Raw genomic sequence first — 17,365 nt, 5'->3', positions numbered from 1 at the left:
TTTTAGTTGATAGTTAATATATTATTGCAGTATTTTGTTATTAAATATGATCTGCAAATGTGTCTGTGATATTAAATTTTAACTTAGCGTTAAGCAAAAAAAATCATGTGTATAATATAAAATAATTTATAAAGTTAAGTAATTTATTAAATAATTATAATTAAAATAATATGGCTGGTGACACTGCCCCTTGCCCCTGGAACAGGCTGTGCTTGATCGATAAAACTTATAGTAATTATTTATTTTATTATATTTTTTTTCTTCTCAAGATTGATTGGTTGTGCCTTTATAATTTATTTGTTTGTTTTATGTAATTTTTTTTAATTTTAAACTAGAAAATTTCCTGTCAGTTTTGTTGTTATAAGTATTGGTAACTCTTTTAAAACTTTTAATTCCGTTAATCATCTAAAATAAGTTTTTAAACCAGTTTTTAAATAATGTAAACTTTTTATAATTCTCTTATGCATTTCATTTATATATATATAAAAAAAAAACAACCTCTGCACTATTTCTATAATTTGAGAAAAAAAAATTACCATGATTTAATAATTTATTATTTTTTATGTATTTTGATTTAACTTTATTATATATATGTGTATAATTAATCCATACCCTTGTCCTCTATAGTAACATTATAAAAACTTGTTTCATTGTATTTTTTTGAGAACATTCACTATTCTAAATACATTAATTGCATGTATGCAGTATTTACTGTGATAAATTTATTGATTGTATTAAAATTAAAGAAATAAATAATACTTATATCAATTTAGATAAAGATTAATTCTAGATAATTTTTTAAAATAAATTATATAAACTATTCAAATTAGTTCCTAGAAAATTGTTAAAACACAAACTCCAACATAAATGTAGTTATTTTAAATTAAATATTATACCTCTTTTTCAATTGTTAAATAAATGTATTAATCTAATATGCCTAGTAAACTTTTCAATAGTACAATAGTAGTTTAATTGTGTATGCAAATTCCTTAAATATATGTGTATTTTTTTTTTTTAATCAAAATTTATGTAAACTAAATCATAGTCAAATACCTATGTATATGTTGTACACAACACTATATTATATTAGTAAATGTTTAAGAGTGATTATGTCTGTGTGTCTGTGTGCGTATTATTTGTGCATTAACTGTTTTAAAACTATTTACAAACAAATAACAAGAAACTTAAGGAATAGAATAACATAAGAATTACATAAGTAAAGCCAGTGTGTTCATTATGCAATAACCTTATTTTACTGATTCCTCTGTTTTAATATTGTATTTTTTTTTTTTTTTTCAATAGCAAATATTGCAATTAATTTTATGTTTTTACAATCTGTGTAAAACGGTGTTGTTCTCTAGCTTGTAAGGCCCTGGAAAAGTCTATTGCTCGTGTATATGTGAGTAGGCGAAGTGTTGTTTGAAGTTACCCGTCTTATGAATGATTTTAATTTAAATTAAAAACGTAATTAGAATAATAATGTGTAAGATAATTTAACCGATTAGGCAAATAAATAAATAAATTATAAACAATTTAAAAATATATACTGTGTATTGTATTTGTTTTTGTAATAGTACATTGACTCCTATATCTTTCCTATTCTCTCAGGAGTGGCAATATAATAATATACATAAAATGATTTTGTGTTTCGTCGAACAAAAAACTATTGCTAACTTTATTGCATTTATTTGAATAGTGACCAAAAAAACCATGAAAATTTTTACTAATTTATCTAGAGCATAGGTTTTTAACTTTTTTTTGGATCTTGGACTTCTTTTAAGTAAAAAGTAAAAGTTCGATCACCGAACCCCTCCCACAAAAAATAAATAAATTTAATTTAAATAATTTTTTAATAATAATACCATTGATTATAGAATAGACAGATGAGCCACGCTGTAGAAAAAACCGTTCGCCAATTCCATACTGTCGGCCGTTATAGAGCGCTGTAGTCGACGACTGTCGAGCAGTGCGGTGTACATCTCTCCATACTATGGCAGGGTGTTATATTTCCATGTACCCCACTAATCTCTGGACTATAAATAACTTATCAGTGAACTATTTAATAATATCATTAATTTGATAGATTGTTATATAAATACTGCATAATATCTATTATAAAACCAATGATATTAATGGTATTATTATTATTGATATGACTATATGAATTGTAAAACAGGTCTGTGGTGTATGGTGTAAACAAATAATTTTAATAACTAGCTCGCCGAGTAATCATCATTTAATTTAATATAAAATATATATATATATATATATATATATATATATCCTTATATTATATAATACATAATATATACGTATAATAATATATTATATAAAAGAACAGACTTTTCTATAATTCTATGTACCAAGTTTCTGATGACATTATTTTACATTTTTAGGATTTTTTTCACAGGTATGCTCTAATTATCAATCTCAAGCGTCCTCACGTTCAGTAACGCTAATCCCTGGGGGGTAGAGGGACACTGGCCTTTTAAATAATTTGGTGTAGGGTGGTATATGTATATATGGCGAATCTTAGTATTTTTTGTCCTTATATTTTTTTTAATCTAAGATTAAAAAATTCAATACTGTTTTCCGTAAGTTTTTCTTCAAATAGCTATAGAGAAAACTGTTATGAGCATTTGAATTTTAAATTTTTTGGAAAATTACATAACGACAACGATTTATCCTCAAACGATTTTAAATATATTTCAATATTTGTTATTCAAAAATTATAAGTAGCAGATACTTGAAATTTTCCCTAGTTATTTAGATTGGCATTTTCTTTTCATGATTTAATTTTCAAAATATTTCACTTATTTTAATGTTATATGCTTATATAGGCATTGTAAGTACTCATTTTTGCTTATTTTTTTTTTTATAAATATTCAGTGGCGTACAAACGGGGAGGGTTTCCGGGTTCAAACCCCCCCCCCAGGGCCAAAAAAAAAAGAAAAAAAAGAAAATTGTTTTATTATTGATGACGTGTAATATATTCGTAGTTTCATTATTATGCTCTGAACTTAAAATATACAACTATACAAATATTATGATAATTAAATAATTATATTGATAGGTGTTTGAAAAGTTTTATTAACTATGCTGTTTTTATTTTCCAATAGCTATTAATTTACTGTAATGTAAAAGTAAATTTTAAATTGGTAAAATAGTTGTATAAAATAATAACTGTTTATAGCAGTTTTTATCTTATTTATCTGTACAACGAAAAAAAAAGATAATGATTATTTTTGTTAAACCCTCCCCAGAGCAAGATCGAATGTACGCCACTGTAAATATTGATAACATTTTTTTTGGTCAAGTCAAAAAATTTAATATAAAGTTCATCATGTTGGTCTTAAAGTGATTAAAAAATTATAAGAATACATTGGCACAATTATTTTTTTATTAGCGTTTGAAGTTCAATTATTGACAACAATTTGTCAAAATCATAAATAATTGTAAATTTTTTTTGTAGTTAAAATGTACAAAACATTTTGTATATCTAAGTAGCTAAGAGTTGAAAATTGTAAGTTTAATAAATTTTGAAATTGATAAAGATTCACCCAGAAAAATTAAACTAAAACAATCAATAAAACAAAAGTCAAAAATTATTCGTAATAAAAAACAGTCATATTTCGAAATTAAAAATGTCAGTTTCTAAAATTAAGACCCATAATAATATAAACAATATAATACAAACACACAGATTCCCATCTTGCAATTATAGGGCTTTGGTCACTATGCAGCTTAAAAATAAACTTCAACCATGGTCGAAAGAAGAAAAAAAATCTATTTTTAAATCTTTTTTATAAATTGCCGACTACTTATAAATTTTTAAGATTACAAAAAATTAATTTACTAGCGCCTTCGACAATTCGACGATAGATTGGGCAGTCTAAATATTTACCGGGTTTTGATGATTTATTTTTAAGTCATATTAAAAAAAAATTTGAGCAAAAGTGTTATAAGGAAAAAGCGTGTACTGTTAGTTTTGACGAAATGTATATTAAAGAGTTTCTAGAATATTCCAAGGACTATGATTTTATTGAGGGATTTCAAGACTTAGGTTCTTATGGTAGGTCGAATAAAAGTGCTAATTGTGTTTTAGTGTTTATGGCTCGCGGTATTTACTCCAAGTGGAAGTTTCCTATTGCTTATTTTCTTACACACTCGACCATTAATAAAAAAATTCTAAAAAAATGTAATAATCGGGTTTGTGCCCGAAACTTATGGTATGTGACCAAGGCACAACCAACCAAAGCGTTTTGAAATTATTAGATATTTCTGAAGATAGTCCGTTTTTTTTTTTGTTAATGGTCATGACATTTTTTCTATATTTGACGTTTCTCACTTACTTAAAAGCGTACGTAACAATTGTATTGAGGCTTGCTTTCAAAAAAATGATAAAATTTTTTTCATTTAAATACATAAAAGATACATATCAGTTGGACTAATTAAATAAAAAAAGTAAAGCTCTTTTTAAATCACAGATGTCCATATCCACCCTTCTTCTTTTCAAAAAATACGAGTAAAATTGTCATCTCAATTACTGAGTAATTCTATGGCAGCAGCCATCCGCACTTGTGTAGCAACTGGTCAACTCCGTAGCAAAACTGCAATAGATACTGCAGATTTCGTTCAGTTTATGAATAATTTATTTGATTGTTTGAATAGTAGTTCGCTTTATAGTAGTAATCCTTATAATTGTGCATTAACCCACGCAGGAAATGTTAAAATATTTTTATTAGACGCTTCAAACTATTTTTTCAAATTTAAAAAAAATTAAAAACGGAAAAATTTCGAAACCACCGTGTTTTAAAGGATTCTAGCAAAGTATTAAAGGTATTCTACAGTTTTTTCGAAGGAGAAAATCAAATGACGTATCATTCATTTTAACAAATCGGTTAAATCAAGATGCTCTGGAAAACGCATTTAGTATTTTTAGACAAAAAGGAGGGTATAATAAAAATCCAACATCTCATACTATAAGAACTTCTTTTAGAAGTAGCTGTATATTTTCTTTATATGCACCAAAAGGGACTAATTGTGAAGAAACGCAAGAAACAGATAACTATAATATAATAATCGACCTAGTAATTAATGTACCTATATCATCTTTAGGTAATAAAATAAATGAAACGGATTCTAGTTGTGATACTTTTGCTTTTATATATTTTATAGGGATCAAAATATCTTTATTTATATTTTATTCAATACCCAAGATTTGCTAGTGAAGAAATCACTCGCAGTGACCATACTGTTATTATTGCGTTACAGATATTATTAATTTCATTAGAGTACACGAGCACCAATCAAATATAATCATAGGTGCAATTTAGGGGGGGGGGGCTTGAGTGTGCCTAGCACCCCCATTTTCGAAATTAGAAATTAACCTATATCCACATTAGGCGGAATCCACTGTATTTTAATTACTTCTTATAAATATTTATATTCAATTGAAAACAAAGATATAGGAACTTATTCAGTTGCACTTTGTCTCGAATATTATATGCATTTTCTTCTATGTAAAAATAAAATTACACCCATTTTGGTTATTATATTTTATAGTTTTGTAAATTCATCATCATATCAGTTTTTTCTTAATCTTAAATATGTTACCTACATTATTAATTATGCATTTTATCATGTATGCGACAATATAAATAAGAAATCAATAAATAGAAATATACAATAATATAATAATATTATATATTGCAAGAAAAAAATATAAATATTATGTATACAAAATGTAAAATGTTATTAAAGTAATGAAATAAATATAGAAATTTTTTTTTAAGAAATTAAACATTTATATAATATTTTAAGTCATCTTCAATATCGTTGATTATGTATTTCATGTTCGGTGAGCTGGCGTTAACTTCTTCATCTTGAAGTATTTTATTGAATCTATAAAATATTAAAACAGATAAATTTTATTTTATAATAAGAATTCAAAAATATTAATATTTATCCTAAAAATACCATTATCTTTGACAAGTGGTTTGCTTTTAAAAGAAGCTTTTTATCTGATTTGAATGTTTTCAAACAATGCTGCACAAGTTATCGATAAAATAAAATTAGTTTGATCGTCATTCAATAAACATATTATAATAGGGGATAACTGTTGAATAATATCTTGTAAATATTAAGATTAAATTATATTTATTGTATGTTGGAATTTAAAATGGAAAACAAAATTGGAGAAAAAAAATTCATTTACTACTTCTAAATTAATTATTTAATTATTTATTATATTAATTATCTTATTAATTAGTTTTACAAGATAAAATGAATTAATATTTATAATTCTATCGTGATTAAATATTTCGAAATTATAAGTCAAAATATCGATCGACATCCTCCGTATAAGATAAGTGTATATGTGATATGTATATTATTGTTAATAGTACCTATATGTAATTATTACATTGCTGCATCAAATCCGTTTCTTCTACGAAATCATATAGTAAATCATAACAGTCACTTTGAATGAATTAAGTTATTAGTTGAACGGTAACTGTTTTTTGTTTATATTTAAAACGAGATCCCTTCGTAATCGACTGATCTGAATCTGAAACTAAAACCGACGAAATTAATTCATCCTAATCCAACCTGTTGTCGCAAACTCCGATTTCCACCACCCTAATTTGCTGTTCAACGAATTCACAAACATCAATACTACTCAAATTATATTAATATTTAAACCGATGGCTCAGTTTCAACGATTTCAGTTGTTTTATCGTTTTATACCTCGATACATCAAATCAACTCGCATTGGTTTTGAATAATCGATAAAAGTCTGTGCAATATTTGAAACTCAGTTTAGAATAATATTAAATAGTTACCTTCGTAAATCCATTTGTTGAAGTAAATGTCATATCGTGTATTTTAACGGTCTTAACGTTGTTGACTAACTTTCTCTAAACGAATCACGTTCTAATATTAATAGATGCGCAAAAGCTTTGGCCAAGCTATATTAGATTAGAAATACATCTAGAAATAATAAATCACGTTATTAGGAGAGCTATTGAAATGTTTAATTAATAGTATTTAAAATGTTACTTTTGATAATTTCGAACCAGTCATTTGTAATATTTTACACAAACAGTTAACTTGTAGATCTCAATTTTTTTTTAAAATATCTATTATCAACCTAACAATGTTTTTAATCTCTCAATGGATATAGAATAAATACAAAATTCTAATTCAAAATTTATTATATGGTATGTGTATCTGAAATAAAATATAATTTATTTATTAGTTGGATTTAACAATAATGATGTTATTGTGGTATCTAATTGTTGCTCGGTACGGGTGTTTGTTGAAAATGTAATATTTGTATTTAATAAACGGGTCATTGGCAAAATTAAAACAGAATAATCCTAAAAATATTCATACTTCACTTATTGAAACTTATCTATTTTAAGGGACAGAGGGGTTGATAGAATTATCCCTTTAGAACTCAGAGCTAAATAAAATAAGACACAAAATGAAGTACTTGGAGGTATCCGTTATTTTTTTTTAAAATAGTTTTCTATTATTACACCTGCATAATATATACATACAATTTTCCTAAATAATATTTTTATTTTTTAGTAAATTATTTTAAGTCATTATTTTGATTACAAGCTTGGTCTCATACCGGGTACATGTAAAACTACCGTAAGACTATTTATAATGTATAAATGATTCATGAAAATTAAAAATGTTCCTTATCTGAAATATGTCCTTATCTATATAATTTATAATTGAATATAATTTATAAATAGTATTTACTATCAGATATCAATTGTATTATATTCTTCCGATTGTGTTGAGGAATCGTCTGTCAGTTGAGATTTTGGCTCTTCAAGAATTCTTCAACGTTTTTGAGGTAATCGTCGTATGCAAAAAGATTATTATTACCTCTTATCCAACGCACACGACGATTAACAGATACCCCTATGGAAATTAAAAATAATGTTATCATTGGTATCAAGATCTTCGAAAAAACACTATTTTATCTATATACATCGTACACTTTTTACAACTTACCATCAGAAAACAAAAGCACTTTCTTTTGTATCCTATTTACGTTTCCGTTATAATTATTCGTATTCATCTAAAACAGATTATTAACTTGCAAGTGTGAATTGAACAATGGACCGATGATTATAGTTATGCCTAATTATTGTAAACGTTTAATGGTATAAAAAAATATGTACTCCGGGACCTAGGAAAGCCAAAATTGAATTTGGCTCCCTATCAATACATATTTGTTCTGTATTAATTTTATTAAATATTTTATTCTCTAATTGGTACAGCTATAAAAAAAAAAATAAACATTATATGGGTATTGATGCTCTCATAACACGATCTGTGGACTTACATCTGACAATCATGGTCCTTTGTTAACCTCATTAAGACTTTCGGCGCCACCCTACTTGCCAATTTGGTTAACTTCACCATTTCCTCTATAGTCATGTTCACTGGTGGTGACGTGACGATGCCGTCTGCCCTCTGCAGCGAGTGGGCATCGACAAAGAAGTCACCCACCAGGAAGACGATTTGGTCTTCGACCCCGTACACACGAGCATTGTTCCGGGCGAACGCGATTTTGACCGGGTCACTGTCCATCGCGATGACTACATAAAAAACGCGAACCGTTACGAGTCCAATGTTAGTATACATTACGATTTAATATACAATTAGCGTGTTAAATAATATGACAATAATTGTATTTTCAAGTTGTCAGCAATATACCTTTGTGGCAGACCATGGCCAGTTGGATCGCGATTGCACCGGAACCGCAAAACGGGTCTATCACAGTACCCAGCGACTTACACCGGGAAGCCATCAGTTTTGCCAAAACTTCTGGAGGCCCGGAGTAAAGGGTCGCTGTAAAAATCGTATAATGATGAAAACACAAACGGAGTCGATACTATAACTAAAAACGTTCGTCTCTCTAATATACCTGGGTCTGGCATGATGCCGTCGTTGAATTTCGAAAATCGTGCAAACCGATTTTCCCACAATTTATAGGTGACGTTCAATTCCTGGGAATAGTACGTCGTGATTAGTAAACATTGGAGAGTTCATTCAGATAATTATATATATATTAGGATATCCTGTTGATTAGTATCGTGTAGTATGTATTTGTTTGTTTGGTGTTACCGGGGCTGGGCAGTATCTTAGATACTAGTATTTATGATACGTATCTGATATACAATTGTATCTTGTATATGGTATCGTGGATTTAAATACTTTTTTAAACTTGTATCTAGTATCTTTTTATGATTAAAGACTAGATACAATCTATTGTTATGTAATAATAATTATTAATAATTTAGATTAAAGTTCTTCACGTCAAAGTAATTCACTTGATAAATGAGCAAATTTTGTAATCAGTAAGTTATATAAATCCAGTTTATCGGCAGAATGTTTTCTTAATTTTATCGCGCTAAACATTTATTTTAGACTATGTGATTGTGCATGATCGGTTCATATTTTCTGTCTACGCGGTTTTTTGTGTAGTGTCGTCCGATTTTAAGTATCTATTACTAAAAACATGGATAATAATGTAATTGTTAATATTCCAAAATCCTTATATGGAACATTCTATGCAATATTAAATTTTGATGAAAAAAATAAATGTAAATTGAAAATTTAAATTATTTACTATTAATAATTATAAATATTTATTATTAATTATTAGGCTTAGGGACTTATAGCTCTAAAAAATACACAAATATGCATGCAAATATGCTTCTAAAATCATTAAAATATGCATTATAATATGCATTTATATGCATTAAAAAAAAAAAAAAAAAAAATGACCACATAGTAGACAAAATAAAACGTGTTCATGTAAATGTATCTTTAAATTCCGAAACAAAACTTTGTAGTCGGCTACTCGTAAACTGTTGTACTTTCGGCATTACACAGTATTTATAAAATATACGCGTACGACACTTTACGTATGATTCGACGTTGTGTGGTGCAAAAACAACGACGAATAATAACAATACCATAGTAACCAAACATTGCGCCCAGGGCGAAACTTCAAAATGCGCCCTTACGTATTTTCAATTTGAAAATATTACGCTTATTAGATATCATTTTCGATGATTGTTTTGATTATAATATGAAGGCTTTTAAAAATTTTGTAAACAAAATATACGACGTTGACCGTTATAATTTTTAACATTAAACGCAAGATGTTCATTTTTGCATTCTCCCAGGAATTGCGCTCGGAGCGTAGGCACCTCTCGCCACCCTCTAACTACGGCCCTGGATAACAATCAACTGAACTGGACACTAAACAAATAATCTATTATTTTATATCAACTATTATCTTTATTGACATCCGGTCGATATCTAGCGGGTTATACGGTCGATACAGGTTTATAGTATTATTTATACTTACACGAAAATTATAACGAGATATGAGAGGTAGTTTGCAGATAGCATATTACTGGAAGTATTAAGTTCCCTTATTATATTTTTCTTTCGATAGGTTGAAATATGTATCCATAGTTTTTAATTTTAAATTTGGAAAATTTGTCAAAATTTGTCAAAATATGCAAAATAAACATAAACATTTTAAAATAAGCACTCTCCTGCAAAAATCTATCAAATATGCAAAAATATGCACATTCAAATTTTAGATTTGATATCATGGTACCGATAAACGAATTTATTTCGCACTTTGCTATATTTAACAATAATTAAAAAAAGTATGCATATGCTAGAAGTCCCTAAGTCTATTAATTATATATATATATATAGCAATTATTATTTATTATTATTAATTGAAAATAGTCTCTTTAAAAGGTAACCAGGAATTAATTTTAAAACATGGGATATAACATAAAAAAAATTTTTTACTGTAATACTCCATATCATTTTTTTAAATTTAAACATTTAATAGTTAACAAATAAACTTTGTAATTTATAAATATATTTATATTCTTTATTATTGTACCTAATGTAAATGAATAAACAAATAAATAAATAAATATTAATAAATGAATAAATTATCTTGTATCTTATATGTATCTTAACTACCTGTATCTTGAATCTAGTATCTTTAAAAATATCGAAGTATCTTGTATTTAGATACATTTTTTTAGGTATCTTGCCCAGCCCTGGGTGTTACACTGTTAGCAATCGTTTTACTGTGATCGACTGTTGCAAACGATCAGCGGCAAATCATTTTGCCGCCCTCAAGAAGTTCACGAGGTATTGAAATGATAACGTTTTTTTTTTTTTTCAAATCCACTCAAATATTCTTGTGTGCGCTTGTAGGAAACAAATTTTGGTTCCGACAAATGAAAAGCGTAAATTTTGATATTCTATAACTACACTGCGCACAGAAATATTAATATTTAATACAATTTATAGTTAATAAACTATAATCACCGCTAAAATGTTTCTATTTTTGAAAATTTTGGACCCCTGGACCCTCCCCCCCAGTTACGGCCTTGTGATATGCACTAGGGGGTCTTATTTTCTTACGAGATTACAAATATACGTGTTCACGGATACCGCAAGCACGTTAATGTAATAAAATAAAAAAAAACGTATGATTAATATACGTGAATTAATAAATGCTGAAGCACGTGAACACGTATTGTAGTCATAATCACTCGAATACACATAATATTCTTATATGGGTTCAAATATCGGATTTTAAAAAAAAGTACCGATACCGGTAAAACCCATATTGCCAATATTGGCCGATAATTATATAATCAATATGGGTTTGAATATCAGCACTAGTATTTATCCTCATTGTGGTATCATTATGTTTTTTTCTGTTTTCTAGCGGTTTATGCTTCAGTACAAAATTGAATCATTTACAGACGATTTAGCTTTTTTGCTTTTTGTCTGGTTCTTATAAATTTCCAAATGTTAGGATGCATAGCGTTTAAAATAGATGATAATCCAATATGCCATCCTTCTACTAAATTATTGGTTTTTGGGACGCTATACTCATCAACGTAGTAATTCAAAATTGAAATTGAAAATTTTGAATTTTTCTTTTCCCGCTTCTATCCATTTTACCATCCCGCGTTTATTCAAAATAATCAAGTAATCGCGATAAATCATATTTCAACTGTCGATAAAAAGGAATGTCAATAAAACGTTCAAAATATTTAACAACAGAATCATATGCCAAGACGTTGAATTTCTTATTTCGAATGTAAAAGTGGGATATTCTTTGTATTGTTTTGATCGATCATATTCTTGAATGTGTCTACAAACAGATTGCGGAATGTGAAAAGGAATGAGTGAGAATGTTGTCATATGTAACAAAAACCTTAAGGCGTAAATACGTGAATTCACAAATTCATGGGTATACGCGTCAATATAATAATTCACGGATATACGCTAATAATATTATAAATGCATGGAAAATGTTAAGCAACGGGTCTTAAAAATCCAACCTTAATTTTAAGTGAAATAAGGAGCACTAATATACATACAGAGAGATAATGAATGATAGAGAGAGAGAGAGAGAGAGAGAGAGAGAGAATGAACTAGAAATTACGTTGAAAACCACCAAAATGCAATGGGGTCATTCACTGTGCGAGGAGCACATAATTAACGAACGGGGTTTATGTACATCACTGTATTATGTACACAAAAAGATACATCCTAAATAAAAGCGTATCCAAATGTTATTCATCGTACGCCGTGCTTTTCAAAAACCAAAAGAAAATATGCATACATCAACCAACGCTTGAATAGTGCACTAATATAATATTAAATTATCCTTTCTCGCCTGTATAGGTAAATACTAAAGGTAAAGATCAACGAGAAATGAAAACATCACGTCTTGATCAGTTGATTGTCCACCATATTTTTGAAATCGCTCGAGGACGGAGCATAGGTGTGTTTCGTGTTCGGATTCGGAATGCGACGCAATTAAAACGTCGTCAATGTAAGCAAATACGAAATCCAAACCGCGAAGGATCTTGTTAAGACGCTGAAAGGTTTGTGCGGCATTTTTTAGGACAAAGCACATGACCGGAAATTCGTACAGCCCAAAAGGTGTTGTCACGGAAGTTTTCGGGATGTCCTCGTGTGCGACTGGAATTCGATGGTATTAGGTCAAGTTTGGAAAAAATTGTTCTACCGAAAAGATGACTGGAAAAGTCGTGTATGTGTGGAAGAGGATACCGATCCGGTTTAGTAACGGCGTTTAATCGTCGATAGTCGCCGCATGGACGGAAAGAGTCGTCTTTCTTACTGACAAGCAACAACGGGCTGGCCCAAGCGCTGTCCGACGGTCAGCATATACCTGAACGAAGCATAAATTCGAACTCTTTTCGCGCTATGGCGAGATGATCGGGAGCGAGGCGACATGGACGCGTAAATACGGGTGGTCCAGTAGTAAATAATATGTACTCAACGTTATGCGTAAACGCGGCGGGAACCGGTGATTCACGCGTAATCTTGGGGAATTCGGCGACTAACTTGGTCCACGTAAGCGGCTGAGAAACACGCAAATAGTTGAGGGAACGGTACTTACGGTAGCAATCGTCGATGCAAGTCCGGAGTTCAGATCGACTAGACGGTTAGGGCGGACGTCGACCAGTAATCCGAAATAATGGAGGAAATCTGCTCCTATAATGCCTCTGTTGACATCTGCGATCTCGAACGTCCACATAAAAGGCCTAGTGAGCCGCAGGTCGAGATTGAGCGACTTCTGCCCGTAAATTTGGATTCTTGTTCCGTTAGCGGCAGTGAGGATGGTTACGGAGACCGGTCGCTGACCAACAGACGATGGCAGGACTGATATGTCAGCTCCAGAATCAATGAGGAAACGTCTGCCGGAACGTTCATCGGTGACGAAAACTCATCGACAGTTATGAGCGGCGAAGGACTGGTCTGTCTTCGCCGCTCCTATCAGTTTTCCGCCGGTTTGAAATTGCAAGGAGATTTACAATTTTTAGCGTCCACGCCGAAACGGTCGTGATAAAATTACAAGTTGATGTTTTTGGAACGAGATTTCGAACGTGACCGTGAACGGCCGTGATAAGGCTTGACAATGGACTGCAGTGTTACCAAACTCGCAACTTGCGTCGTGAGTGCTGCGATCGCGTTTTCCATCGCCGGAATCGGTCAGTTGACGCATTGGTACTGTTGACGACATGGAGGTCGAAAGAGGTACCGGCCTCCATTACGGATCGGTACGTGCAGCGAGATCCTCCAATGGACCGTCTTGACCGGCGATAATGGCACTAATAGTGGCAGGCAATTTCTATAGTCAAAATTGTTTAAGAACATCTTCCCCGATGCCATCCGGTAAAATGCTGCGCATATCTCGCAGTAGTTGGGTTGGTCGGCGATTACCCAAACCACCGGGTTGGACGAAACTGCGGAAACGTGTTTACTGAGGAACTGTGAATATGGTGATGAGGCGTTGTTTGAGGCTCTCGTAGCAAACGTTCGGGCCGATGAGGTCACGGATAGCTCTAACGCCTTCTTCATCTAAAGCAGCAACTACGTGGTTAGCTCTGGAGACGTCCGAACGTAGTCGGTGATTCGCGAAAACAGCTTCTGCGTGTAAAAACCACTCGCGTGATGAGTGTCGCCAAAACAAGGGTAAACGAACCTGCGCGACGCTCGCGATGGAAAAGCTATCAGTCGGCAGAGTAGGGGCTACGGGAGACGAATTCGTCGTGTCGCTCACGAGCGAGTCATTCTCGAGCGAGAGTAAATCACGGCACTCGTTTCCGGAAGACATACTGCGTGTCGAAGAGAAAAAAAAATAAAAACAAACTTGAGGTCACCAGTTCTGGGTGTGATAATAGGTTTTAACTAACAGAACATATTAAAAAAGAAAGTAAACGAGATTAGATTTAAGTTGATAGTTTATTAATAAAATGAATAAACAATAAAATTATGTCGGAGCAATTCTGGCTACGAGAGTAAAGAGAGAAGAAAGGACGACGCGACAAAAGAAAGCTACACCGGGGAAAAAAGACAGTAAGGCCCTTTTCACACTCACACGGTTTCCGTGTACACGATTTTTCGACAGTTCACTAATGTATGGTTATTTATGGAAGGTTTCACACGTTATCTCGACCGCGCCGTGTCCGTGTTGTTTCCGTACAAGTCCACACGGTTCAAACTTCCGTCACGTATCAGTAATGCATTATATTATTCGATACCGTTCACACATACACGGCACGGACGTACACAGTCAATTATTTGTTCTGCGATCTCTGTTATTTTTTTCTGCCATTCTGCCTTGTTCTACCAGCACACACAATAATAACAATTATTATGGATGTAGATTTATCAATCTCACTCATAGAAGTTCGTCCAGTATTGTGGGATAAAATATCTAATGTATATAAAGATAGGATTGAAACAAAAAAGGGTATATATGGGTGAATCCAATAGATTCTTTCTCGTATATTTCTAACACGACGTTGACGACGTCTATTTAAAAGTATAAGAGCTACTTTTTTTTTCTTATCCATTACCACAATCGTGAATAAAAGAATTAACAGAACGAATAAACTTGGTTTATTATATTTATTTATTATATTTATAAGTCGGCGGGGCTGCCAAACGCCACCGCTCGACCAACTTGAATGTAGCTTTGATTGTCGTGCCGTCACGTTGGTAGCCAAAATTGATCGTGGTGAAATTACCGCCACAATATATTTGATAAAACGATATCGTGAATGATAAATAAATTGATAATTATCGTATTTGATAATTTATCACATGAGCTTCAAAATTGGGCACGTTCTATTATCTCAGTAATAGCTTTTCCTAATGCTTTAAGACATTTAACAAAGTCCTCGCGAATTTTTTTCGAGTCAGAATCTTCATATCTTATACTGATTGAATATGAACTTTTTTTTTATTGCAAATGGCAGTTGTTGCATGATTATTATATTTTAATTGCTATCACTATTCGCTATCTTATTACGATAATACAATAATTAAGAACGTTTCCTAACGTCCCGCCAAAGAAACGCAAATACTATATGATAATAAAACAGGAACATTGATTTTCGATTATAATTTAAAACGGAAATTTAAAACAGTGATATAAAATATCAATGGTATCATATTATGTTATCAGAATATAACACCGTGCGTCCATACCTGAAAAGTAAGAGAGCGTATAGAGGTCAGTACTTTCAATAATAAAAAACAGTATAAAATACTGTGAATGGGAGGGGGCACGGGCCCAATGTCCGCCCTTAAATACGGCCTTGCAAGATATAAATCAACACCATGCAAAGAGAAGCTTCTAGATCTTGAAACGGTTGTAAGCAAATCAAAAGAGGTTTAACTCTCCGTGAAGCAGCTGCCTTAAACGGCATATATGAATCCCAAGGTTTTACGACTTCTCACTGTAAAATACAACGTAAGACCAATGAATATGCATGTCGTGCATCTACTAAATTATGTAATTCCAATTGTCATATAAAATTGTAATGATATTTAAATTTTACTCTATGAATTAACAATAATATATTTTTCCATATTATCTGTCCTCATGTTAGTTCTACTATCGCTTAAAATTTGTTAAAAGAGACTAAATGAAAGTTCAACATCAACAGATGTTAAAGGTGCAAACTTCATTGTTTTCACATAAAATGTATATATGTAAATATGTAATTATATAACTCTATGTTGTGAAAACTACTCATGAGCTAAGGACGTGTTAAAACAAATTTCAATTCCCAGTTTCTCACACGAAAACTCTAAAAATAAAACACAAGAAAAAGAAAACATGATCATAGTTGCTCACTTAAGTCTCAAAGTACTGAGGTATATTTTAATTAGGTAACTATGTTATAAGATTTTATAAATATATTATTCTAGTCTTAGATAATATATTAATTAATGAATGATAAATGATTCATTAAAAAGACTGTCACAAAAAGTTAACTGATCATATAACTACTTATTTTTTTATATTACTTTAATTCTGTCATTTTTAATATTTATGCCGTCGGTTGACAAAATGAGCGCTGCGATGTCTGTACAGCGGCACCGTGCCGTCAAAAAATACTTATTGGACTAAAATGTTATTTAAGATAAGTCATGCTACGATTTGGGGAAGGGTACCCTGAAAGAACCTTAGATCAAAAAGAGCGCAATGAGTCGAAAAACTTTAGGAAGCACTGAACAATCCTACAGTGTTATGTTAATTTGAATCATTAATTTGAGTGTAAATAATCATAAAAAACTAATATTGTATTTTTTATTTTAATATGTATTAAATAAATGCAATGTTTTATTAAAATTGCTTTGGCCCTTATTTTAAAAAAAAAATTAATTTAGCCATATCAATCTTTTCTATCAACAACTTAAACTTATTTCACAGTTTCGAAAACGGCAACACTGATTA

At 30.8% G+C, this 17,365-nt stretch overlaps 1 protein-coding gene across 2 annotated transcripts; it reads right to left on the bottom strand.

Moving 5' to 3' along the window:
- Nucleotides 1-5,822: 5,822 nt before the first annotated feature.
- Nucleotides 5,823-13,981, bottom strand: LOC112679590 (trimethylguanosine synthase-like). Of its 2 annotated transcripts, XM_025549460.1 has the most exons (9): nucleotides 13,514-13,981; nucleotides 8,951-9,032; nucleotides 8,740-8,874; nucleotides 8,366-8,621; nucleotides 8,032-8,300; nucleotides 7,774-7,938; nucleotides 6,843-6,990; nucleotides 6,408-6,574; nucleotides 5,823-5,904 (listed from the first exon to the last, which is right to left on the bottom strand). In XM_025549460.1, the coding sequence occupies exons 1-5, from the start codon at nucleotides 13,649-13,651 to the stop codon at nucleotides 8,288-8,290; spliced, it is 624 nt and encodes a 207-aa protein (XP_025405245.1). In that variant the 5' UTR covers nucleotides 13,652-13,981; the 3' UTR covers nucleotides 5,823-5,904; nucleotides 6,408-6,574; nucleotides 6,843-6,990; nucleotides 7,774-7,938; nucleotides 8,032-8,287. The 2 variants fall into 2 exon arrangements, with proteins under 2 accessions (XP_025405245.1, XP_025405246.1); XM_025549461.1 differs by lacking the exons at nucleotides 5,823-5,904; nucleotides 6,408-6,574; nucleotides 6,843-6,990 and adding an exon at nucleotides 7,213-7,230 and having other exon boundaries at nucleotides 13,514-13,666.
- Nucleotides 13,982-17,365: the final 3,384 nt, after the last annotated feature.

Source organism: Sipha flava, unplaced genomic scaffold (assembly GCF_003268045.1).
Source record: "Sipha flava isolate LNK unplaced genomic scaffold, YSA_version1 164_pilon_pilon, whole genome shotgun sequence".
Classification (NCBI taxonomy): Eukaryota; Metazoa; Arthropoda; class Insecta; order Hemiptera; family Aphididae; genus Sipha; species Sipha flava.
Note: the sequence above shows the minus strand (reverse complement) of the source record. Positions and strands in the feature narration are given on the sequence as shown.

Excerpts from the sequence above, each read along its gene's own strand:
- LOC112679590 (XM_025549460.1), bottom strand. The coding sequence starts at position 13,651 with ATGTGGACGTTCGAGATCGCAGATGTCAACAGAGGCATTATAGGAGCA. Across the intron at positions 8,875-8,950 it reads CGGCATCATGCCAGACCCAG|CGACCCTTTACTCCGGGCCT; the intron begins GTATATTAGAGA and ends CGATTTTTACAG. Across the intron at positions 8,622-8,739 it reads GGCCATGGTCTGCCACAAAG|TCATCGCGATGGACAGTGAC; the intron begins GTATATTGCTGA and ends TTTTTTATGTAG.